General features: G+C 43.5%; 1 protein-coding gene across 2 annotated transcripts in view; it reads right to left on the bottom strand.

Moving 5' to 3' along the window:
* Positions 1–11,485: 11,485 nt before the first annotated feature.
* Positions 11,486–24,145, bottom strand: part of SORBS1 (sorbin and SH3 domain containing 1) — a 221,595-nt gene continuing 208,935 nt past the window's right edge. The window contains exons 29-32 of one of the 2 annotated variants that reach the window (XM_090277932.1): positions 18,638–18,697; positions 17,870–18,060; positions 14,602–14,714; positions 11,486–11,621 (exon numbers count right to left, since the gene is read on the bottom strand). In XM_090277932.1, coding sequence (XP_090134058.1) covers positions 11,554–11,621; positions 14,602–14,714; positions 17,870–18,060; positions 18,638–18,697 — 432 coding nt within the window. In that variant the 3' untranslated portion in view covers positions 11,486–11,553. The remainder of the gene's footprint in view (positions 11,622–14,601; positions 14,715–17,869; positions 18,061–18,637; positions 18,698–24,145) is intronic. The other variant, XM_090277930.1, reaches the window with a different exon arrangement.

Here is a 24,145-nt window from a genome sequence, read left to right as displayed (position 1 = left end):
GAACTGCTGGCACGTTCATTGGCGAGGAGGCCAACGGGGTTGGGGTGAGCGAGTAAGGGAGGAGCAGGCTATGAGGTCAGAGAAATAACAGAGAGCCTGACTGGGCAGAGTCTTGCAAGGCATTTGAGAATCACTAGGAGTCTGAGGATTAACATGATCTGCCTTTTGTTTTCAACACTCTGCTTGCAGTGTTGAAACAGATGGAAGAGGAGGCAAGAGCAGAGCAGCGGGTTGTTGTCATAATCCAGGCGAGGGATGATTATTGGCTGGGACCCAGGGTGGGAGAGCAGAGGAGTCTGTGAGCAGTGCAGGGATTCCAGCTATATTGTCAAGCATTTGCTGATGGATAGGAAGTGAGGTCCAGGAGGCATGTCCAGGATGACTCAAGTGTTTTGGACTGAACAGCAGCTACAAGGATGGAATTGCCATGAACTGAAACAGGGAGCCTGTGGGAGAAGCAGCTTTAGGGATACGCTAAGGAATTCAGTCCTGGATGTATTTAAGTTTCAGTTGTATGTAGAAGTCTGGAGTCCACAGGAGAAGCTCAGGCAAGAGAGGAGCATATAGTGAAGTTTTAAGACATGAGAGTGGATGAGGACACCAGGGGCTAAGAAAACAGGGGAGGGCCACGGACTGGGCCTGGGAAATGAGGAGGAACAACCAAAGGCGACTGAGAAGGAGCAGTCGGTGAGCTAGGAGAAGCATGAGAGGGTGGTGCCCTGGAAGCCAAGTGTTTGGAGGAGGGAGGAGTGAATGGGTATGTCAAATGCTGCCCAAAGTCGGGGGAGTTGAGAATTAAGATCTAGCTCAAAATTTAATGGCCTGAAAGCCACTGAAGGTCCTGAAGAGAAGGATTTTGTTAGGGCATAGGGGCAAACTCCTGAATGGAGTGGGCTCCAGAGCAAGTAAGAGGAGAGGATTGGAGACAGCAAGTACAGACAATTCTTTTGAGACTTTCTGCTATGAAGTGAATCACAGAAAGGAGGCAGTAGCTGGAGGAGGAACAGGAAGGCGAGGTTTTCCTTAAATGAAAAGCGGGGCCTAGGTCTTCTTTGCAGCGTCATAGAAAGCTTACTGTATATAAGGGACTTCATTGTCTCTAGATAAATGGGACACTGCTGTTATTCTTATTCTCTTTCTGGCCTAAACCTCCCTCCTGGATTAAAGCTTAATCTCCTCTCTGTCCTGTTTCTTTATGCAGCTCTTCTGGACATCTCCGGTCTCTCCTCCTGGAGTTCCACTTCCTCCTGTGTCATCTGGTCCGCTTCTCCCATAATTTTCTAGAAGTGTACTCTGGTTTCACAGCACCTGCTCTGGCACATCCCCCACTGCAAGGCTGCCTTTCCTTGACTCCCAGTGCCCTGTGTTAAAGTGCCACACTTTATTCTTTGGGAAAAAAATACTTTAGCCTGTTCATCTACAGTTTGACACCCAAGCTAAAGATGATAAGGGCACCCCTAAATTCATAATCACTTTGTGAGTAGAAAGCATTTTTTCACAGAGGAAGGGATTTCAGGACAAGGTATCAGTTGAGGAAGAGCCTAGGATGATGCATTTTTTGCCACAGGCAGGAAAGCACAAATTCGAGGTGAGATCCAAGAAAATCTGACAGGTCAATAGTTGTGTGACAATATGTATATGTCAAAAGCTTTATATACATCATAACCTTTGATCTAGCCATTCAACTTCTAGGAATTTATTCTAGTAAAAAAAAAAGTAGACATTTAACACACTGAGTATGTAAAAGGTTGTTCATCATAGAACTGTCCATAATTGCAAAATGTAGAAAGAAGAGAGGCTGCTAGATAAACCATGGTACACTTACACCGTGAATACCACGGAATCCTTACAATAATGATGCAGAGATGAACATGTATTGTCAAGAAAGATGTCTATGATAAGTGAAAAGTGCAGATACAAGGTCTGTCTAGAAGATATCCAGCCATGTACTATGAAAAATAGAGACATTTATCGAAGAAGATACAAGATACAAGAAACCTTGTATGTAGGACAATGATGCCTCACTCTCCTTTAAAGTAGGCACCTTGAGTTCTCCCAGTCGCCATCAGCTGCCCCGTTGTATTTTCTTGTCTCTCAGACAGTCTGAAATCCCTTCTGTTTCAAAGGTGATTTTAGTTTCGGGAAAAGCTAGAAGTCACAGCACGCCAAATCTGGGCTGTAAGGGGGGATGAGTCACCTGGGTGATTTCATGTTTTGCCAAAAAACTGTGCATGAGATGTGATGCATGAGTGGGTGCGTTGTTGTGATGAAGCTGCCAATCACCAGTTGCCCACAGCTGTGACCTTCTTTCTGAATCATCCAAACAGTTTCCATGGAGGAACGTTCAAGCTTAACACAAAATTTGATGCAGATTCGTTGCTCTACTCACTCAGGAATTTTAAATGCGACAGCCACACAGTACACACGCTCACTCAATGGTGTCTACCACCCTCACTGACTAGTACAGTGAAGTCATCATTGTTCACACATGCGCATTCCAATCCACTCTCCTTGGCTGCCAGGTTACATCGATGTTGTGCAAACTGTTCTTGTTATATTAACAATGGCTGGACTTTTTCCTGATAGACCTTCATATATATGTGTAAAACTCTTAAAGAGGGTATATCTCGGTGGTAATAATTATGTGAGTTCTGTTTTACTTCAATAACTTTGTCTTCTTTGATGTAAAAAATAGACCAGTGTGGGTTACTTGGTTGGGTGTTGTGCAAAGCAAAAGGTCATGGTTCGATTCCCAGTCAGGGAACATGCCTAGGTTGCTGGTTCAGGCCCTGTGGGGCGTGTGCAAGAGGCCACTGGTCAGTGTTTCTCTCTCACATCAATGTTTCTTTCCCTGTCTCTCTCCCTCCCTTCCCCTCTCTCTCAAACATAAATAAATAAATAATTTTAAAAGTAGGGAAAGGGAATAATAGTTAAAGTAGGAGAATAGCTAGCCTAGGCAACAGATCATAGAGAGAAGCTTGAGGAACATGTATAATAAAGGAGTGAAGAGAGAATGAGAAACTGGGAAAGAATTCAAAGAATCAGTGAGGAGAAAGGCAGCCAAGGAAACAGAGAGTCCAGGAAGGGCTTTGCTGGTGATACTCACTGATGGTTGGCAACCCCAAAGAAAGCCCCACTCTCTTCTGCTTTGCCCACCTCCCTCCCTTTGGCAATTTCTTGGTAGGAGTAACCATGTGATTGGCTCCAGCCATGAGATGCAGGAAGATGTCTACTGGGGGCTTTTGGAAAATATATTTCTTCCATAATGAGGGGAGCATGCAAAGAGAAAATCCTCTGTCCTACGTTGTTCCCACTTTCTGCCTTCAAAAGCAGTTGTAGAAGGATGTGATGTCACAATAGTAGCCAGCTTGTAATCAGGACAGAAAAGCCAGGGGAATCAGAAATACTAACCCAGATGCCCATCTTCTTTTCTGTGAAATATGAGACATATCTGTGTCATGTAAGCTGTCACTTGTTGGGCCACCGGCTCTTGCTGTTGAAGTTATTCTTAACTGACACAGAGAATATGGAGTGCACAGTTCTTGGTGGCCTTGGAGCTCGGCAGGTCTATGACACTATTACAGGGTTAGTGCGGTGGTGAGGAAGGACAGGCAGCAGGGCTGGACCCTTGTTCTGAGAGGCTGCAGAGCGGCAAAGAACAGGACAACACGGAATCAGTATGAAGATTTCTTCTATGCTATCGCTGCTCTCTTGGTTCTGGCAGAAGACTGAGGAGGGACATAGATCCTCTATTGAATTTCCATGTTCAAGCACATTGTAAGTGTTCACCAAATGGTTATCACTATTAATATTACATGAGGTCACTCTTAGAAATGTTATCCTCTTTGGGTTAAACTTTAGACTTTGTGGAGGTATACTGGTCTGCAGACTTGTCCCAGCTGTCTGCCCCTTGGAGGCAAGTAGTGTGATCGAGGAAAAGGAGACTGACTTTGGAGTCAGACTGAATCCACTTACTTGCTGTATACCCTTGGGCTGCATTCCTCTGAGTCTCAGGTTCCTACCTGTACCGGAAGACCTGCCTCATAGAGTTGGTATGAGATAATGTATGGAAAGTGCTGGTAGATAGTAGGCTCTGGAACAGCTGGAGAGCTCCTTGGCGGGCCTTGTAGGTTGCCTTCCAAACACTACTTTTTCCTCCTTCCTAGCAGAACTCCACTTTGGTCACGTCATCTCCTCCTCCCAGATGAGGAAACTCAGGCTCAGAGAGCTTACGGAGCGTTTCTGAGGTATCACAGCCTAACTAGGTTCAGAGGCAGCAAGTCTTGAAACCAGCTTTTCTGACTCCCGGTACATTGTTCTTTCTCATATCCCTCACTTTTGGAGAAATTAGCACATTTATCCAGCACAAGATGCCTGGCGTTCAGAAGTTCTTAATTATAGTCTGTTTCTGTCCAAGAGCAAGAGACAGAAGTCACATGGCTTTTGTGACCTAGGCTCAGAAGTGACATACCACCTCTTCTGTCATGATGGTAGTCATGCAGACTAACCCTGAAAGAATGCAGAGGAGGACCACACCAGTCTGTGAGTCCTGGGAGGTGAGGATTGCTGGAGACGTTCTTGGCCACTACAAGCATCTTAACATTTTTATGAAAAGAGTTTTGACTTTACAAATTTCCTGAAAGGGCTTGAGAACTCCAAGGGGGCATCCACAGACCATACTGGGATCCTCTGCCCTTGATAATTTTTGATCTTGCCAATGTACAAAATTTACGCTACTACCCCGAAGGTGATTTGCAGATCTACCTCTCTTTTACAGATTCATCTCTGTTTGTCAGATCTCACTTGAAAAACAAGTTTTCCATAGAGATCCTTAGTCTACCCAGTCTTTTGCTTCTGCTGCTGGCTGAGTGAGGGTGCTGGAAGAGTAGCGTAATTTGTCTTCCAGGACAGACTTTGTAAAGTATCACGTGGCTGTTCATAAACTCATTAAGGCCTTTTGCATCTATGGGTTCATCTTAAGTATTTTTTGATATTTTCAATTTGAACCACTGCCTTGGCTAATTCATTTGATAAATTACCTGTATCAAGGAGGAGCTTCTCTCATTTATCCTAAAAGGTCCCAGCAAGTGTCCCTGAGGCAGGCTTGGATTCTACACGCTAAAACTTCGCAAATACGCCCATGAACAACTCATCCAAATGCTCATACTTTGAGACACTACTCTTTGTTCCTTTTCAGGTGAACCCTAATATTTGTAGTGTGTAACACAGCTGTGCTATGCCCTCTTCGTTGCACCGGCCCACTCTTCTGGATGGATGCCCTCCTCCACAGTGCTCTTCTCGAGACCTTGGCTAGCAGAGGCACATACCCTGTGTCAGCTGCATGGAAGTGTGTACTGGGACAGGGCAATAGTGTTCCATTTTCCAAAATCTCTGACAACAATGCTCAAAGTCCAGTTTTCACAGTGAACCATTGAGTTATCAATCCAGCTGCCTTCTTTCCTTCCTACAGCAGTACACCCCCATTCCATGAGGTTCTGGTGGGACATAATTATATTCTACCTAATTTGGCCAAAATGAGTAGTCCAAGAAAGGGTAAATAACCACGTTGGGCCTGCCAGGGTCTGGAATTGCCATAAACCAGAGGGCCCTTTTGCCTAGTCTGGAGTCAGAGAACTGACTGAAGTTGCCTGCCTCCATGCTTCCTACTGCTGCGTTCAGTAAGTGAAAACGTGGTCAAACAAGACCAACACCACCAAGAATAAGATGAATAAGGCTCTGGCCGGGTAGCTCAGTTGGTGAGAGCATTGTCCCGATACGCCAAGGTTGTGGGTTCGATCTCCAGTCAGGGCACATCCAAGAATCAACCAATAGATGCATAAATAAGTGTATCTCTCTCTTTCAATTAATAAATGTCTTAAAGAATAAGACAAATACCAACAGAAAGCTTCCCTTTGGATTCACTCCTGTCTAAGGCTAATTCTAACTCCTTCATTCTCGGTGATGACTCAAGAATGGTCAGAAGTGGTAGGTTTCTACCACTCTTCACTGAAAAGAACCCTTCCTTATACAAGTGACTCTTTGGTCTCAACTTATATTGTGTGAGATCTGCAGCCCGAAGGAGAATGTGTTGGGAGAAAGTAACAGTGGGCTAAAAATTCAAGTGAAGATAGAAAGAGGTCTGAGAAGGGGCTGGCCAGAGAAAAGCCAGGCAGACCAAGGAACAATATTTCATAGAAGCAGATGAGCTAGTTTTAATTGGGTGGTAGAGAAACAGACACTCCCATGGACTTGGCATAATAAAAAAATTTTTAAAGGCAATTGGCGGTATCTCAAGATTTGAAACGTTCCTGGTCGTTGAGCCAATAATTGTACTCAATGCAGCATTGTTTGCTGTGGTAAAAAGCTGGCAATAATTTCAAACATTTGCTTCATCAATAGGCAGTTGGTTAAGTAAATTATGGAAACATGTCCTAGATCTATTGTTAAGGGGGAAAAGGACTCCGTGAAGCATTTGTTTATAGATGTATGTATTTCACATGTGCAGAGAAGAAAGCTTGGAGGACCATACATCGGATAGTTGGCATTGGTGATCGCCATAGGGGCAACTGTAATTGCGGAGAATTTTCACTTGGTGAATTTGTATGAACCTGGAATAATTTGAGATTAACTAACCTCTGTTCTATTTCTGCTGCTGCAAGATGTTTCCTTCCTTTCACTATTGTATTCAGAGTTCCAGAATCTCTGACCATATGGGCTCATTCATTTATTTATTGCATCCATTTATTTAGTCATTTGTTTATTTAATCAGTAAAGGATTGAGTGATGAGTACCAACCATGTCAGACACTCTGATAGGTCTTGGGCATATAATAGCAAAACAGGATTTTCTATGGTTGTGAAAAACAGTGATGTGTTATGGAGAAGCACAGAGGAAGAGAAGGGGACTAGAATGTTGGGGTGGAGACAGTAGGGTCCCATTACTTCCAAAGAGGTAGCATATGTAAGACCCTAAACCTGAAATGCACGTGAGTTTGAGTTCATAGGACTATGTGGCAGGAAAGAACAATGAAGAACGAAGCCAAGGTAAGGGAGAGGGTGAGGCAGTGTGGCTATGGACTTGAGGCCATTGTACTACTCTAGGTGAAAGGAGAAGCCACTAGAGGTTTTGTGCCAACTTTAAAATGAGCATCCTGGTTGCTGTGTTTAGAATAAATTGGAAGGGGCACTGGGAAAGCAGGGAGACCTGGTAGAAAATGATTGCAATGGTCCAGCTGAGGGAAAAAGGCTTGGACTCTGGTGGTTGAGTGGTTGGATTCCAAATGTATTTTTTTTTAAATTAAATTTGCTTAAATTTATTGGAGAGAGACAGACAGACAGACAGACAGACAGAATGAATTGATGTGAGAGAAACATCCATTGGCTTTCTCCTGTAAGAGTCCAACCAGGGCACTGAACCTGCAGTTTAGCTATGTGTCCTGGACAGACTGGGACCTCGACTTTTCGGTTTACGGGAGAACCCTCCAACCAAATGAGCCACACCAGCCAGGGCTGAAATGTATTTTGAAGGTAAAACTAATGGGTTTGTTGGATGAAAAGGAGGGTGTGAAAGCAAGTAGTGCCTGTGACTCAGGGCCCAGCACTGGGGCTGTCACACCTTTGGAAAACAACCCTTCTCCTAGGATTGTTTGAAGCCTAAGACCACTGAGGGGGATTCCACCGAGTCACCCTAAAGAGGTAGAGTCACCCCAGAGAAGTGGACACAATGGAGGCGGAGAAAGAACTGGGGGAGAGAGGGTGGAGGTTTGAGGTTTTGTTATGGGACAGACCCGTGCCCTGTGTGCAGTGGGCCCCTGGGGTGGTTAGTGCCACCGCGCTGACACACTTGGGTTGGGAGGGGACAAAACCCAGACTGCATTTCTGCCCACCATACCAGGAGAATGCTCACAGCCAGATTTGATTTGATTTAGAAACACCAAGTGTGGTGTCATTTCCTGTACCCTTGTGGTGTGCAGCAAATCAAGACCCATTATATATATTTCATAATGTTGTGCTTTTGCTTTTAAAGACATATGCATTCCTTTTGTAATCAGAACAAATAGACATATAAAAAGAATGGTGAAATGCTCAACAATAATTCAAAGAGGGTCATGGAATTAGTTTATGGAGAAAAGATAAGGTAATAAGTGGAGTCTTCAAGGAGAGGGGTGGAAGCCACGTGGTAAGTGATTAAGAAGGAAAAAGGCGAGTATGAGAAATCGAAGCAGTGCCTGTAAGTCTCCTTGGGAAGCTTGGCAAAGGAAGGACACAGTGAACAGTAAGAACGAACAGATGCCACATGATTCTGAATAAAGTTTATTAAATAATATATACAGCAAATGTAGTAATTCAATGCCTTTATTTATCAAATCAACCCACTGCAATAAAGAAAAATAAATGAACAAAACAACAACAACAAAAAAATACCCCTGTGTCTGCATAGTACATGCTCTTGGTGTGTAATTTAAATGGCAAAACTTTAAATTAATTGGTTATATATAATATCAGGTATTTTTCTTTCAGAATATAATTTTTTGTAGTAACCTATTCTAGCAATAGGACTTAATACTATTTCAGATAAATAGAACTGCCAAAAAAAAAAAAAAAAAACCAAAACCAAAAACAAAAAAACAAACCAAAAAAAGAAAATAAAAGAAACTGTAACTGAGATCACAGTTAACTTCTCTCCCAGAAATAATGATTAGTTACTAAAATTTTAACACTTTACAATGGTTATGTCTGTGCTAAAAATCTGCCGGTGAGTTATTTGGAATTCCTTCATTTAAATAAAAATGCAAAAAACTTCATGACTTCCTTATTTTACCCCCCCTTCAGTTCAAATTTTTAAAATTATTTTTCTATACAAAGTAGGTACATGGGCTATACAAAGTTAAATATACATATTTACAGTCCCACTTAAGCATATGATTTTTTTTATTTTACTGATCTCAGAGAGACTGCAAAAGAGAAGTAGTTTGGGGCTTGCCTTCACCCAGAAGCATGGCTAACATATCAAAACTGTTTGCAAGGCATGCCGCCAGTTAGTTGCACTTGCTATTAATAGACCTGTATAAACATCTCAGCATAAAAATAGGTATTTTATATTACTAAATGTCTGAAGACAAGAGAGCCATTGGAAAGCTTTGTTCCTTGTTTAGTCACACATAGGAAGCTGAAGTTTGATGCAGATTTTAACATATGATTTTATTAAAGATGGGCAAATTAGTGAGGCATATCTGGGTTTCTGGAGATATACAAATGTGTGAGGCTGGCATCATATGCAAATGTGGCTTTACAAATTGGTTTTATTTTCTAGCTGTATTTAAAGAGGTGTTCAAAATTACCTACTTAATCAAGAAGCACCCCTCAAAAAACTATTAGGTAAGATCATGATATTAATGGTTTGCATCTAAGAAAGACCAGGAAACACATGAGCCAATACAAGAATTACATTTCAAAGTGGGTGAAATGCTGCTGTGCAAATGCACGTGCACATACACTTGTAACATATGCCCTCAGAGTCAAACACACAGTGTCCTGGGATGGTGGCGTGGACCTTCCAAAGCAATGAATCTCATTTAAAGAACTGCTACCCAGGAAGCTCCTCCACCTAACCTGCACCCCCACCTCACCTCCACCATTAGTTCCACAGTCGTTTCCTTTGGGCTTAAGGCTCTGTCTGCTCTAGTTAAAAACAAATGTCTCTGGGAATAGGTAACACATTCCTTGCATCAGTCATTTACACTTTAGTATGAAGAAGTCTGTGAGCAAGATTTACAAGGAAGACAGGGAGAGATATGAGGGTACAGTGGCTGTCTGATGGGGGCGGGCAGCTGATGGGACCCTAATGTGAATAGTGAAGACAGGAGCTGAGGCAGGGACACTGAAGACAAACTTGGCCTTTTAGAGACTGAAGACTTTGGGACACAATCCTATGGCAATTCTGAGCTATATGCAGAGAGCTGGGATTCCTGTACACACCCTAGCACTTGGACTTGCTGTTCCTATTTGTGACCCTGGATGTATTTGTGGGGGAGGGTGAGAGTTTGAAGACTCTGGAAACAGTTCAAAGTATTTTCAGTCATAAAGTACCCTTGGGTAAAGGTTCTCCCAACATTCTAGTTGTTGAACAGTGAGCTAATGGAGACAGAAATGTGACCATGCTTTCTAGGATCCCTCCAAGGAAAGTTCACCTCTTCCTCTCTCACACCTTTCTCAGCACATAGCACAGTCTCTCTTGATTATTTTTTGTGTATCTGTCTCCCCAATCACCTCCGAGTTTCCGACAGGCAGGGAATGGCTCATTTCCATTTTGCATTCTCTAAGGGGTCTAAGAGAGAGGCTGATAAACATCCTTGAACTGGGTAGAGCTGTGACTGAACACTCCAGGAGTCGCAGGGGCCTGGCTTGGATCTGACCTCCTGGGAGCAGCAGAATCGCTTCCTCTCACCAGGGGCCGCTGCATCTGCACCTCTGCTCTGAAGAGAGCCTCACCAGGGTGCATCAGGACTCATAACCCCGGGTGACTACATTTTGAGCAGCCCTTTTACTCCTATGGGGAGTAGACACGCAGAAATGGTGAGTCTCTTCTGAGCGTGCCCTGCGCACCGGTGGCCTCGGCACCCGGTGTGCATCAGAGTGTGTTAAATGAGTCACCGAACACCGCCATCCCTGGTTCTCTGAGAATGGGCCTATCTAACTCAAACTGTCGGGCCAAAAACAATCCAGGGAAGAAAGGTTAGCAGTGGCATTGATAAATGAAACTGCTGCCCTGAAAGTGACCGAGGGTGAAAGCCAGTGCGATGGGAAGGAGCACACTGCCTGTGACCTCAGACATGGACATTTAACTATCTGCCTGGCCCCCGGCTCCCCTGGGCAAACCTTGTGTGCTTTTCTGTCTGAACACCAGGGGTGTCGGTGGCGATGCCGCTCGCAGGCAGGACGCACAAGGCGCCTACGTGTTGCCTCCATTTCTCCACAAACCTCAGGAGGCCCAGCGAGGCACCCAGTGTTGGGTAGTTTGGGGACCTCAGCAGCCCAGACAGAGCTCCAGCAGTGTTGGGGGACCAGCAGCCTCTGAGTGGCGAGGGGTGGGGGGCTGGGGTCCGTGTGTGGAGCCTTTGGAGGATGGCTGGGGAGCTGCCTGGCACTCTGAGGGCCGCTCCAGGCTAAGCGCTGAGACCCTTTAGAGATGGAGCTGGTCAAGGGTGCGGCAGCACGAAGCATTTCTGGACTAACTGCTCCTGGACTGGGCTACAGGTCAGATTACCTAAAACGGGGAGTGGTGGGAGGGCTGGAGTGGTTCCCAGAGCAGCTAAGTAAATACAGATTTGCCTCATTCCTTTCTGCTCAGCGCACGGTTCAGGCCTGTCTGATACACAGTCAGCTCAGACAGGCTCAGGGTTTAAACACAACAAACTTCTCTGTCCCTCTCTTTTGCTTCTTACTTTATCCACTACATCACTTTTCCTACTGACTCAACTTTTAAATAAAGAGACCGGTTCATGAATTATGCTTCATCCTCCAATAAAAATCATCTCTGTGGTTTTCAGTCTTCTTATAGATATAAAGGCTTTACATAGTTGCCTGGAAAAGTACCAAACTGCCTTGTCCTTCTTGAAGTACCTGTAAAAAAACACATTCGCACAATGAGAAGACTCGCGCATGTGAGTTAAAAGAGAGCCCCTGATAACAATCCTCTAGCTTGTAATATAGTGTCTAGTTTTCCAAAGCATTTTGCCTTATCTTATCTCATTTAGGTTGCAAAATAACACTGAGTGGTAAGCAAGGCAGGCATTTTTAACGCTCCTCCTTTTTGTTTTTTAATGAGCTTTTTCCAGAGCACTTACGTGACATGGCTGAAGTCCCATAGCTTAGTAAGCATCATAGACAGACTTTGAACCCACGTCTTCTCCATTTTGGAAGAACGAGCACATTTATCCAATACAAGATACTGAAGATTTAGAATTTCTAAACTGTGGAATTTCTAAAAGTCCACTGGATACAACCACACATCAAAAGGAAATTCCTCTCACAAGCCCGCCTAAGCCCCAAATTGACTCCCTGTCATTGCTACCAACTTTATTAGGGTTTCCGTTGAGCCAGGAACATTAAGCTATTTGGGAACAAAGCCCTTCCTGGGCTGCTCCAGGTCCAGAAGTGCTGGGTTCCCAATCCGGTTCCTACCTTTGGGACTCTCTCTGGAGAGCTGACGCTGTGCGTGCATGCACGTCTGTGTGTGCGTGTGTGTTATGTTGTGTTATTACCCTCTCATTAGCTGATATCACAGTTTGATCACTGCTTCCCTTTCCTAATTGGCTTGGATACAGCTCCAAAACCCTGTTGAACACACTGCAATCAGCCACTACCAGTGGGTTGGAGCTGTTGCCCCGAGTGAAATTTCTCAGGTAAAAGAATGTGTCAAAGAGTGTGACATCTAAAACAACTACTTGAACCCCTTGAGGGGATGGTCAAGGAGGGTGCAGAGAGCTGAGGTGGGAAGGTGCAGAGAGCTGGTTAGCACCTTTCCTTGTCGACGAGGAGAAGGAGCTGGGCAGGGTTACTTGATTCTTAGTCTGAATATTAGGTTGCTTTTTGAAGTGTCTGAGGAATTGAGGAATCTTAAATATTTCCTTTACCAAGCTGCCAGAGATGCCCCATTAGAGAATGGTGCCCCTCACTCACCCCAAGTTCTTGGAAAAAATGCAAATGCTTCCGGAAGAGTTTAACAGCTAATATGTACTAGAGTCGTATGTACACTAATACGACAGCCACGTGTGTCTACAGGACACCTGAAAAATGGCTATTCTGAACTGCGCTACGCCGAAACTGTTAACACGCATCGCATTTCTAAGACTTAGTATGGGAAAAAGAATGTCGAATATCAGTTTTTAAATACTGATTACATGTTCAATGATACTATTTTGAATGCATTGGGTTTAATAAAATATATGAAGATTAATTTCACTGGTTTCATTTTACATTCTTCAACGTGGCTTCCAGGAAACTACTACTTCTTACATACTTGTATTATGTTTCTATTGGACTGCATTGCACTAGATCAGTGATTTTCAACCTTTTTCATCTCATGGCACACATAAACTAATTACTAAAATTCTGCGGCACACCAAAACATATATTTTTTGCCGATCTGACAAAAAAGATAGGTATAATTTTCATTCATTCACACTGGACAGCTATTGTTGCATTGGCTGTTGTCATTTTTTATTTGACAATATAAAAGAAAAGAGGTCAGTGTCCCTGATGAAATAGTCAGGTATTGCATGTTTTATAAATTCTTGCAGCACACCAGGGGAAAAATGGCTGCACTATGCTATTGCTGACTTATCAGATCTGGTTTCCTTCTGAACACAACAGCTTAAGGTAGTGAGGGTTGTGGGCTTCTGGGGGCCTTGGGAGGATGGGGCAGCTTTCTAAGACGCTGGTGAGGCCAAAGCAAATCTTTTTGGCTTCCCACTTATGCCAAGACTTTACTGTTCTCATTACCCCGGCCCTGATATTACTTTGCTCTAGCAAAGCTTTTCCAGAGAGATCAAGAAAGTGCTGGTCTTTGGGAAAAAGGTAAAGGTAAAGTCATTCGTAAAGGGGAAAATTGAGGCAAAAGTTGAGTCAGTGGCTCCCAACATCATATTCATACCTGAGCAGAAAGAACAGAGGCTTGGGGAGAGATGAGCCTTGGCTCAAATACTGGCCCTACTATTTGCTACCTGGGTGACCCAGGGCTAGTCACTTAATGTCTTCGGGCCTCAGTTTTTGAATCTGTGAAATGAAGATAATTCTTGGCTTACAGGGTGTTTGGTGAAAAAAAATGTTAATAAGACAGTTTACCAAGCATCTGCTTTATAACAGAATCTCAATAATATTGACCTTTCCCACCCCTGTTTTAAAAAGGTGAACCCTTTGTTTTAATTAATCAGGTTGCTTTGATTAAAGTTATTAGAAGGAGCCCTGGCTCGTGTGGCTCAGTGGATTGAGTGCCAGCCTGTGAACCAAAAGTTTGCCTGTTTGATTCCCAGTCAGGGTATACGCCTGGGTTATGGGCCAAGTGCCCATTTGGGGGCATGCAAGAAGCAACTGATTGATGTATCTGCTGCACACATCAATGTTTTTTTTTCCTTTCTTTCTGCCTCCCTTTCCCTCTCTCTACAATAAATAAATAAAAAACATTACTAAAAAAATAAAAAAATAATGTTATTAGAAGGCTGGAGTAAATAAGATCTTGAGGATGGCTAACATATGCTTGAGTTTCATGGTACAGACCGAGGCTCAAATTTTGCTGTGTTGTTTCATAAATGAGAGTTAAAAAAAAATAACATTTCCAAATGTAGAATGGATACATGTCCATTAGAAATTGCCCTCCCATGCATTTGATGTTGGTTATTTGGCCTTTTAGGTCCAACGTTACTGCCATTCACACAGTCTTGAGAGCAAACATAAACTGGGTGGCCCAGCACTCCTAACGGTGGTACAGAAACTGAGAAGGCTCTTCTTTCCATACAGAGAACGTTGCTTTTCGCACAGCTCGTCACTCCTAGCTATTCCTTCAAATTACAACTGGTAAGAAAAGCACGATGAGATCACTTACCAACAAACCATCCATCGTCACATTTTTCCATGACATCAACAATATCTCCATCTCGGAGTTCCAGCTCATCATCGTTCTGGGGTATATAGCTATATAATGCTTGGTAGCTAAATCTATATGTACAAGAAAAATGAACATTAAGTGACCAGTAGGTTAAATAAGGAATTTTAAAAGCCATTTCAGTTAAATCAACATTTAGGTAGTGTTTCCTACTCATTAGTGGAAATAAAAATATTTTATTGGCTATTTCTCTAATGACTTAGCATTAGGGGAGATCCATTCAACATATGATATTAAATTAAGAATGACAGGGATGGAAAACTTGTGACAAGCAAGTCATAATCAGTCCTTTTACTTAGTTTCATTTGGTTACCATAACCAAGGATTCTGTCTACAGGCCCACCCCCTTTAAAGTTAACCAAGGCTTTTTCTTAACATAGGATAATTTATGTAGATTATCAAGAATAATCAGAGGTTACTTAGAGATAGACATTATATTCTGGTCATTTACATTGGAGAGCCCAAGACAATTGTCATATATTGTAAAACTGTCATATTTCTATGAAAGCATATAAATATATTCTAATTGCCTCACTGTTTAGCAAAACTACCTTGAGATTCTTAAGACTCCAACATGCTTTTCACTCCCTGCTATTAAAAATGGATGTCATTTTTCTGAAACTCTTGAAAGCTTTTTTTCTATCCCAGTGATTTGGGAGTTAAGATTTTTATTTACTTGGTAGTTGGCCTAAGGCAACTTGGTGTGTGCTGTTCTGCCAGTTCTAACAACAGCCACTGGAGGAAGATGGACTACATGTGGTGAAATCTGATATCTGTTTTGGCAACAGAAAAAGCTTTGTTTCCACTTATTCCTTTGACAAATACTTCAGAAGCATCCCTTACACACCAGTTCAATTCTGTTTACTCACTAATTTGAAACACAAGAGTAGCAGGCAAAACTTTGCAAATGAGCCAAACATCTACCATTTCAGTAGATTCCAGCGATTTCCAGTGTGGGCAAGACAGACTAGATACAAGTAAGTGGAGCCATTTCCCAGAAAAAAGGGGTTCATTCTCCTCTGTTAAAACCAAAGGGACAATTTTATATATTTATCCAAATGTATTGATATTTTGGCGTATGGATTTGTCTGCCAGAGGAAGGTCTCTAAAGAGGAATTAACAGAGGCAGACACATTTCCAGTTGGTCAATGAACACATTTTGATGTGTCTGTATTTGCCTGCTGTCTCCCAGCCAAGCTGGACTCCCTGGAATGCCTTATACCTTTCCCTTGCAATGGGCTGCTTTGCAAGGCTCAGCTCTGGGAAGTAACTCCTGATTTCTGCTAGTCTGTTCTCATTCCCAGACTACGGAGCCCGGCTGGGGAAAGTCCTGTCACCCTGCTGCTTGGGCCGCCCAGTCAGCTCTAATTTTGGAATGGGCCACATGCTGCTCAGGATGCTGTTACATTGAGCCTGCCCACTTCCTCTGCCATTGCTGGTACGGAGGGCTTGTCACTCTGTTTTGTCCCTGTTTTCTCCTGAGAGGAAGCTTGCTGTGGGCATCACTTTAACTTTCCTTCCCTTCAGGTTTAAGTCTCTATACCTCCTCCATCCTGTCTCTGTTCCCATGTGTGAGGAAGGGTCCCTTCTGGCCATGTTGAACTCCCTTCCATAGGCTATTTCCTTAACTTCCGTCTTCTCTCACATCTTTGGACTGCAAACCCTTCTCTGGTACAAATGTATTGAAGTCTCTGCACCCTAAAAATATCATCACTGTGTCTGCTACTCCCTCAATCTCACCATCAAACTGACTCATCAATCCTCTCTAACACTGCTATTTCTGAGGTCACCAGTTATTTTTCCAGTTGCCAAACAGAACACCTGAAGGACATTTCTCACTTCCTAACCCCCTTGGCCTCTCTGAAGCAGGAGGCACCGCTGACAACACACGTGCTCCGTTCCGCACAATTGCTCCTACACCCTCTCCCAAGTCCCTTGCTACTCCTTCTCAGTCTCCTTTGCTGCTACCTCTGTTGCCTTAGAAGCTGGTTCTCCAAGGATCTACCCTTGTTTCCCTTCTCACTTTACCCTGAACCTCTTTGGGTAATCCTGCATCCATGGTCACAAAGTACCTACTCTGTCCTAGCTATGGCCCTCATCGCTTCTTGGCTGGCTTTTACTATCTTACAACCAATGTCTTTGCTCCTCACCTCTGAAATCCACCTTCTACTCCATTGCCAAAGTTATCTCCTGAAAACAAAATATAATCAATATGCTCCTCATGTCAAAACCCTCTTAGTGGTTCCTAAGTGCCTGCAGAATAAAATCCAATCTTATTTCAGTCGCATTATAGATTCTATAATCTGGTCCCAACCTACTTCTTGAGCGTCGTCTCTGTTTCCTCCATGTGGGCATTTTTGAAGTTGTCCAAACACTCCACCTTTGCACAAGTGGTTTCCTCAGCTAGAAAGACCCCTGTTCTAGCTCCCAAATCCAATTTGTCTTTCAATGGTTACTCTAAACCCCCTTCCTCTGTGAATGGAATTAACTCCTTGGTGCTTAAAACATAGGAGATAGCCAATATTTGTCATTTTTAATTTTTGTATTTTTTTAAATGTTTATTATATTCTCATTTGAAAGAGAGAGCAAAGGGGGAAGATAGAGAAACATTGATGCTAGAGAGAAACATGATCGGCTGCCTCTTGGATGCACCCCAACTGGGAATCAAGCTTGCAACCTGGGCTTGTTACCTGACTGGGAATTGAACTGGTGACCTTTCAGTTATGGGACGATGCTCCACCCAACCGAACCACACTGGCCAGGGCAATATATATATATATATATATATATTTTTTTTTTTCCTTTTCTTCCCTCTTTTTATTTTTTCATATATATATATATATATATATATATATATATATATATATATATATATATATATATAAATGAATGGATAAACCCCATTGACTCAGCTCTAGTCAGAACAAACGACTCCTTCCTCTATATTCCCACACTAGGAGGGAAACCAGTCAGCCCAGTTCCCATTTGCCCTTGGGTAGCAGTTCACTCTTTCCCCGTCTCTTTCTCCCAGTAGTCCATGACCGCCTTTAGTTACCTGCCACCTGTTCTCACACTGGCTGACGGAAAACATGGAATTCTCAGAGAAGCTGGGTGATTCATTCATTCCCCCCGAGTCAGTCAATGACCCACTTTCTGAGCCCAAGTGTCTACTAAAATGTGAGAATCGAAGTTTGCCAAGTGTACTTACAAATCTTGTGAGGCTTGACTCCTGTCTGGGGTGACTCTTCGCTGCTGAGCTTGAGGTTGCTGAGAAATGATTAAAGATGATTTATTGTCAGAAGGGGATACCTTGTGATGAAAGTCAAGGGGATGAGAAACAGTGCTGCAGTAATGAACAGATTTTTCAGCAATGTTTATGATCTCATTGCACACTGCTTCCTGTGAGGTGGCCCCGAGATATCCAGAAACCCCCATAAAACAGTCAACATGGGGACAAAAAATAAAAAAAGAAAGAGAGGAAGAGATGGAACATTCCAGACGAAGCACATAAGTCCAGGGAATCAATAGAGTTGAAGATCCAAGTTAAAGAAACAGATATTCCAGTAGTGGAGTGCAGGAGGGTCCAGGTGTGAGCATGGAAAAACAGGTAAGATACAGAATTTGGAATTTAGTATGAATATTAAAAAAAAAAGGTAGAAGCATAAAAGCCTGTAATTAGTGAGTAACTGTTATAAACAGAATAATTTCAGGATAGAAATGCAAGTATGTAACCCCAATCATGCACTAATACATTAATTTAATCCCACATGTAGGCAGAGTAGAAATAGCATCTCTAAATTCCTCTGCTTTTTTTGAGAGGGAAAGGGGGGGCCTACCATCTCTCTCGACTGCAATAGCCACAAAATTCTTGTAAATAATGGCTTGGTGAGTTAACCAAGCATTACTTCAGTCTAGACTCTAGAAGTCAGCAAGGATTCTTTAAAAAAGCTACAGTCTTATTCAACAGGCATCTTACCACATAGCTCTTTTCAGATTCTGTGAGATCAGGTCCTGCTCTCAATGAATGATGAGAAGGCTGTGATCACCAAGCAAATTATAAGGGAGACATTTTAGCAGATGTCACATTGGAAAGAATTCAAAATAAAAGCGTGAGCAAATACACATACCACATCATCACACTCGATGACACCGAATACTCGTGGCCTATGGCCACCGAGTTTCCATGACAACGTGGTGGGTGCACAGGAGAAAACGCAATGTACAGAGTTAGAAGCAGGCATCCAGGCAATGAAATGGGACGTCAGAAACATGGCTGCGGTGAAGTTAGAATGAACAACACAGGATCCCGACTGGCAGGAAAGAGACTCGGAAGGGCTGTCTTAAGGAACAGTTGTGTCCCTCCACAGCCGTACGTACCGGTCCCCTCTCTCTCAGCTGGGAAGCATCTATGGATGGGCTGCTGGGCCAAGAGCCAGTTTCAGTTATGTTGTTGACTAGGAGCCTCCCCTGGCTGAGCAGGCTCATAAAACTAGCAGGGATGCCGTATTTTGGTAATCATAAAAATGGAAAGGGGGAGTAATGCTTTTGAAAAGGTCCTTGGTAATATTTAAAGTATCAAACAAGACTGTTCTCTGGGAAAATCGGCACACGACACACTCCAGCTACATAGGAGAGGAGTTCAGATGGCTCACAGAGCCAAGCTGGCTTCCAGAAATGAGTGTCCTGACGCAGTTGCAGAAATGAAAAAAAAAAAATCACTCAGCACTCACAGCTCAGGGATCACATGCGGACACAGAAACACAGGTGCAATCATGGCCAAGCACCTGTCTTTTAAGGGGGTCTCCCAGAGTAGAGGCCCAGCCTTCATGGAAGACTGTTTGAAATCATTTCCCTCAAAAAGAATTCAATTCCAAGCTCTAGGAAGTCTCCCTAAATAAATATTTGAAGAGCCATCCCTGGAGAAATCCTCAGGACAACCCACAATCATAGCAATGAGCCTCAGCAACTCCAAGCCATTCTAGAAGGGCACTCAAGAGTTTTTTTGTATATAACTCACTGCTTCACAGAGGCCCAGAGAGGGTGAGGGCTCCCCTGACATCGCACAGTGAATTAGTGGTACACTTGTTTCCTAGATTCCTCTCCTGTGTCATCGAGCCTTCTCTGTCCTCCTTGGACCATTCCCCAAATTATCAAGTGTGCTCACTGACATTATCTTCACTGCATCCCACAGAAGCCCTGGGGACAGGCAGGACAGGGTCTGTCAATCCTCTTTTCTTTTAGAACCCAGGAAGCTAATTCTTAGAAGGGTCTCGTGCATTCCCGTGTCACTCAGCTGGGAGATGCAAAGCTGCTAGGCTGTCCTTTCATGTCACCATACAACCCCTGCCTGGTCATCACTGCTGGGAATGACCTCGCCCTTCAGCATGTGTGCCTGACAGGACCCGTGTCCACCCCAGACACCCCTTCTACATGCCGGTCCTTTTGGGATACCTCTTCAAGTTCTCCAAACTGCTATCACTTAAACCAGTCCCCTGGGCTTGGACAGGAGTGAAGGAAGAGACGGAACTGGAGGAGGCCATTCAAGCTCCTTCTGCTATGTCTCAGGACCTGCAGGCCTTTGGCAGGTGACCAGGAGCTGACCCTGCATAGCCCTATTCACCACCTGTCCATCCTCTGGATCAGGCTTCTGTGTGACAAAGGAAAGTAATGACATTTCTAAACACCTACTCCAGGGGCTTTCATGAGGCAGGAGAATGAAACTTATTCTGTGCACCCCGAGTATGTGATAGCTCGAGGCAGATTTCAAAAAAAACTTTTTTTTTGTATTTTTTCCATTGCCACTTAACCCCCTTATTCTCCCTCCCCGCTGCAATCACCACACGGTTGTCCATGTCCATGAGTCCTTTTTCCTTTTTGCTCAATCCCTCCACCCCTAATCTCCTTTCCCCAGCTGTCATCCTGCTCTCCATCTATGAGTCTGTCCCCATTTTCCTTGTTAGAGCAGGTTGTTCATTAGACTCCACATATGAGTGAAATCATGTGTATTTGTCTTTCTCTGATTGGCTTATTTCACTTAGCATAGTGTTCTCCAGGGCCATCTATACTGTCACAAAGAGTAAAATTTTTTTCTTTTTTACGGCGAAATAGTATTCCATTGTATAAATGTCCCGTAGTTGTTTTATCCACTCATCCACTGATAGACACTTGGGCTGCTTCCATATCTCGGCGATTGTAAATAACACTGCATCCGGGCAGATTTTGACTTGAGAGAAGGTGATAGGGGAACTCAAGAGTTAAAGATTTTAGCTTCAGTCATAGTTGATAGGCTTAAGTGATTAATGCCTGTGGAAAGTGGTTATTCCAGGAACTGAAATGCATGACTCCCGGAGGTCAACAAACAATTCAACCTTTGTGCCCCATGGGGTCTACAAAAGATGATGGAGATTGTATTGAGCCCTTGAACTGTTGATCAGCAGATAAAGATATACTAGGAAAATTGCCACAGACTGCAACTCTTATATGATTAAACTTTTTCTAACCCCTTTATCTTTATAAAAGAAGTTGGCTTGAGGTGAGATGTTAAGACGGTTTTTGAGGGAACATAACCTGCCATTTTCTCAGATTGCTGGCATCTGCATAAAGTGCCTACAAAGACTCAATCCTTGTTTCTACTTATTGGTTCTGGTAGTGACTGGCAGCACAAACTCTGACTTTTCTGGTTTCATTTTCTGGCGACTCTGGTGGGATACCTTTAGGATTCTTCAGTAAGTATGGGTATTTGGCAGGGAGTCCCATTGGCTGTCTGAACTACAGGGCCCTGGGGTGCAGACTTAAGAGACTCCCTAGCAGCTGCCAAAACGATTTCACTTGGGGACTCTCCTCTGAATCTCAGCACTCCCTGTCACCTTCATTTTCGATAGAATCCGGGTTATGGCTTAGAATAGTCATCAGGAATTAAGGTGCCTTCTGGTATGTGTGATATCACAGAACTCTCTCTGGTAGAATGGTGGGGATTGGGGGGAGCCTTCATTCCAGGAAACAGCCCTCTGGAGAAATTCTCCAGGCTGATTGGTCGACCTATGCTTATGAACCTAAGAAAATGGTTTTTCAATACTGCTTAGCTTATGTATAATCTGGACTCAGGAGAATGCTGGCTGCTGAACAGGTCTTTAAACTACTGTACTATACTGCAATTAGAGTTGTTTTGCAGACAGCAGAAGCTCAGAAGAGAGGGACCAGGAAGACCAGGATGGCTGCGGTGAGCATGGTCAGGGTTCCCACAGCCCCTCCAGCCCTGAAGCATCCTCTTCCTTACTTGGCTGAGAGAGGTGAAGGAGCTAAGCCTACTTTTCCAGTTTCAAAGGGACAGTTTCCAACCACAGAAGGGGTCCCAGTAGCTGTTCCAGCTGAGGCTGCACTGACTACTACTAGCTGGGATATTGTAGAGCAATGCTTCTCAAACTCTAATGCATGCTGGTAGTCCCTGGGACACATCTGAGACTGCACATTTCTATTTGGTGAAGTTCATGCCGCTGACCCACAGACCAACTTTAAGGAGCAAGGCTGCAGAGGACCTCAATTATCTGACGCTGAGATTCTTTGTGCAAGATAGACACACCTCATAAAATAAAAGTTCTCATACAAATAAAAATATTTCCAAACTCCAGCTGGTGGCCTAATGACCTCAGGTCAAACTCAGAACAAAGAGAGAATGTGGACAATCTCTTGACATAATCTTCACAGTTTACAGAAGCCCCCTAGCATTTTTCTATTAACTTAATCCCAAAGTGGTGACTGGAATCAATCACCTAGCAACTATTTGGCATGTAAGAGATTTGGAGAATCAGATACAGAAAGAAAGACTGACATTTTACTATCCCTTTCTTTTATAAAGCACTTTTTAAAAAAGCAGCTTTCAAAGCATGTATAGGTCCATTTCCTCATCTGACTCCTATACTAACCCTCTGGCTCGGGGAGGGTGGAAAATAAAATTGCGAGGCTCAGGGAAGTCTGAAAACTTGCACAGTCACTGAGCGCGGAGCCTCGCAGTGTTGGGTCACTATCCACCACCTCCCTCCTGAGTCACGACAAGATAGCTGGTATCACCATGAGAGCAACACCCAGCCCCTGCCTCTTCTGAGGACAGGCGGTGACACTTCTATTCTTTATTACTTTTTCATTATTTAAAGGCACAGTGTACATTAATAGATATCATCCAGTCATTAACTCAAGGGTCCCCAGTACTGGAAGGGATACTGATGGCCCAGCTTTCCTCTGTCTCAGGTCCTATCCAGATCAGGGAGTAATCATCATAACTTTCACATCTGGACAAACTTATCTCCGAGAGCTAGGGACCACTTGGTTCCTTACTTAAGGAAGGAAGAAGGCAAGATAAACATTTATCCTATTAGCTAAGATTTGGTTTCTCCCTCTTGGAAATGCCTTCCTTAGACTTAAACATCTCATATAACTGAAATATAAACAAGTATTTTGTGGGGTGTGGCATGGGGTGAACCCTCAGTGGAGATGGAAACCGCTAACATCCATCACAGGGATTCACCCTTTGCTTGGAAGGTTGCTTAGCCTCACATTTTTTTCTCTAGGCGTAAGGTTTTTTTCCCTTCCCCTGGCCCCACTTTCTAACTGTGCACAGCTTTATATGTCTCTTCCTCCAAACATATGCTGTCCAGTATGGGTGCCAGTAGCCACGTGTATCTACTGAACACTCTGGGGGTGGCTAGGATGAAGTGTGCTGTAAGTGCAGACACATATACTGGATTTCAAAAATGCAGTACAAAATAAAGACTGTAAAATATCTTAGTAAGTCTTATATTGATTATATGTTAAAATACTACTTTGATGTATTGGGTTAAATAAAATATACTAAAATTAACTTCACCTGTTCCATTTTACTGTCAGAAAATTTAAAATGACATAATGTAGTTCACATTATGTTCCTACTCAAGAGTGTTGCTTAGAAAAACAGCAATTGGTTCAAAACACACACACACACACACACACACAGCATTCTCCTCCCCTCCTCCATCAACAATAAACAGGTTGATAGTAGCTGATCCAGAAACTGCTTTTTTTCTATATTTGCAGACATCCACACAAGTGGCCTCTCTTGGGCTGCAGCACGTGCTTCATTCTTCCCGAATGAGCAAGCCTGCATGCATCCTTGCTCTGTTGCCCTTCATCCTCAATTCACAGAAGTCCCTCAGAAATCTGACCCTAGCTCCTTGGGACTGTTAATCCCTCTGGATCCACAAAACACCTGGTGCTACTGTGGTTACCAAGCAATTTCTTCCAGCTTTGGGTGTGTACCAAAGCCTTGAGCCCAAAATAACTGTCCACACGCTCAAGAACAGCAGGAAGTCCTGGAGATGTGGGCAGGATAGAGGAACTCAACCTCAACATGGTCCCGAACCCTCCTAGAAATACCTGCTCTCCTAATCTGTCCAAGTCCCTCAGAGATGGTATTCTTTGACTCATCCCATGCCCTGTATCTTCCCATGTCCTC

This window comes from Furipterus horrens, unplaced genomic scaffold (genome assembly GCF_987537825.1).
Source record: "Furipterus horrens unplaced genomic scaffold, mFurHor1.1.pri manual_scaffold_5, whole genome shotgun sequence".
Classification (NCBI taxonomy): Eukaryota; Metazoa; Chordata; class Mammalia; order Chiroptera; family Furipteridae; genus Furipterus; species Furipterus horrens.
Note: the sequence above shows the minus strand (reverse complement) of the source record. Positions and strands in the feature narration are given on the sequence as shown.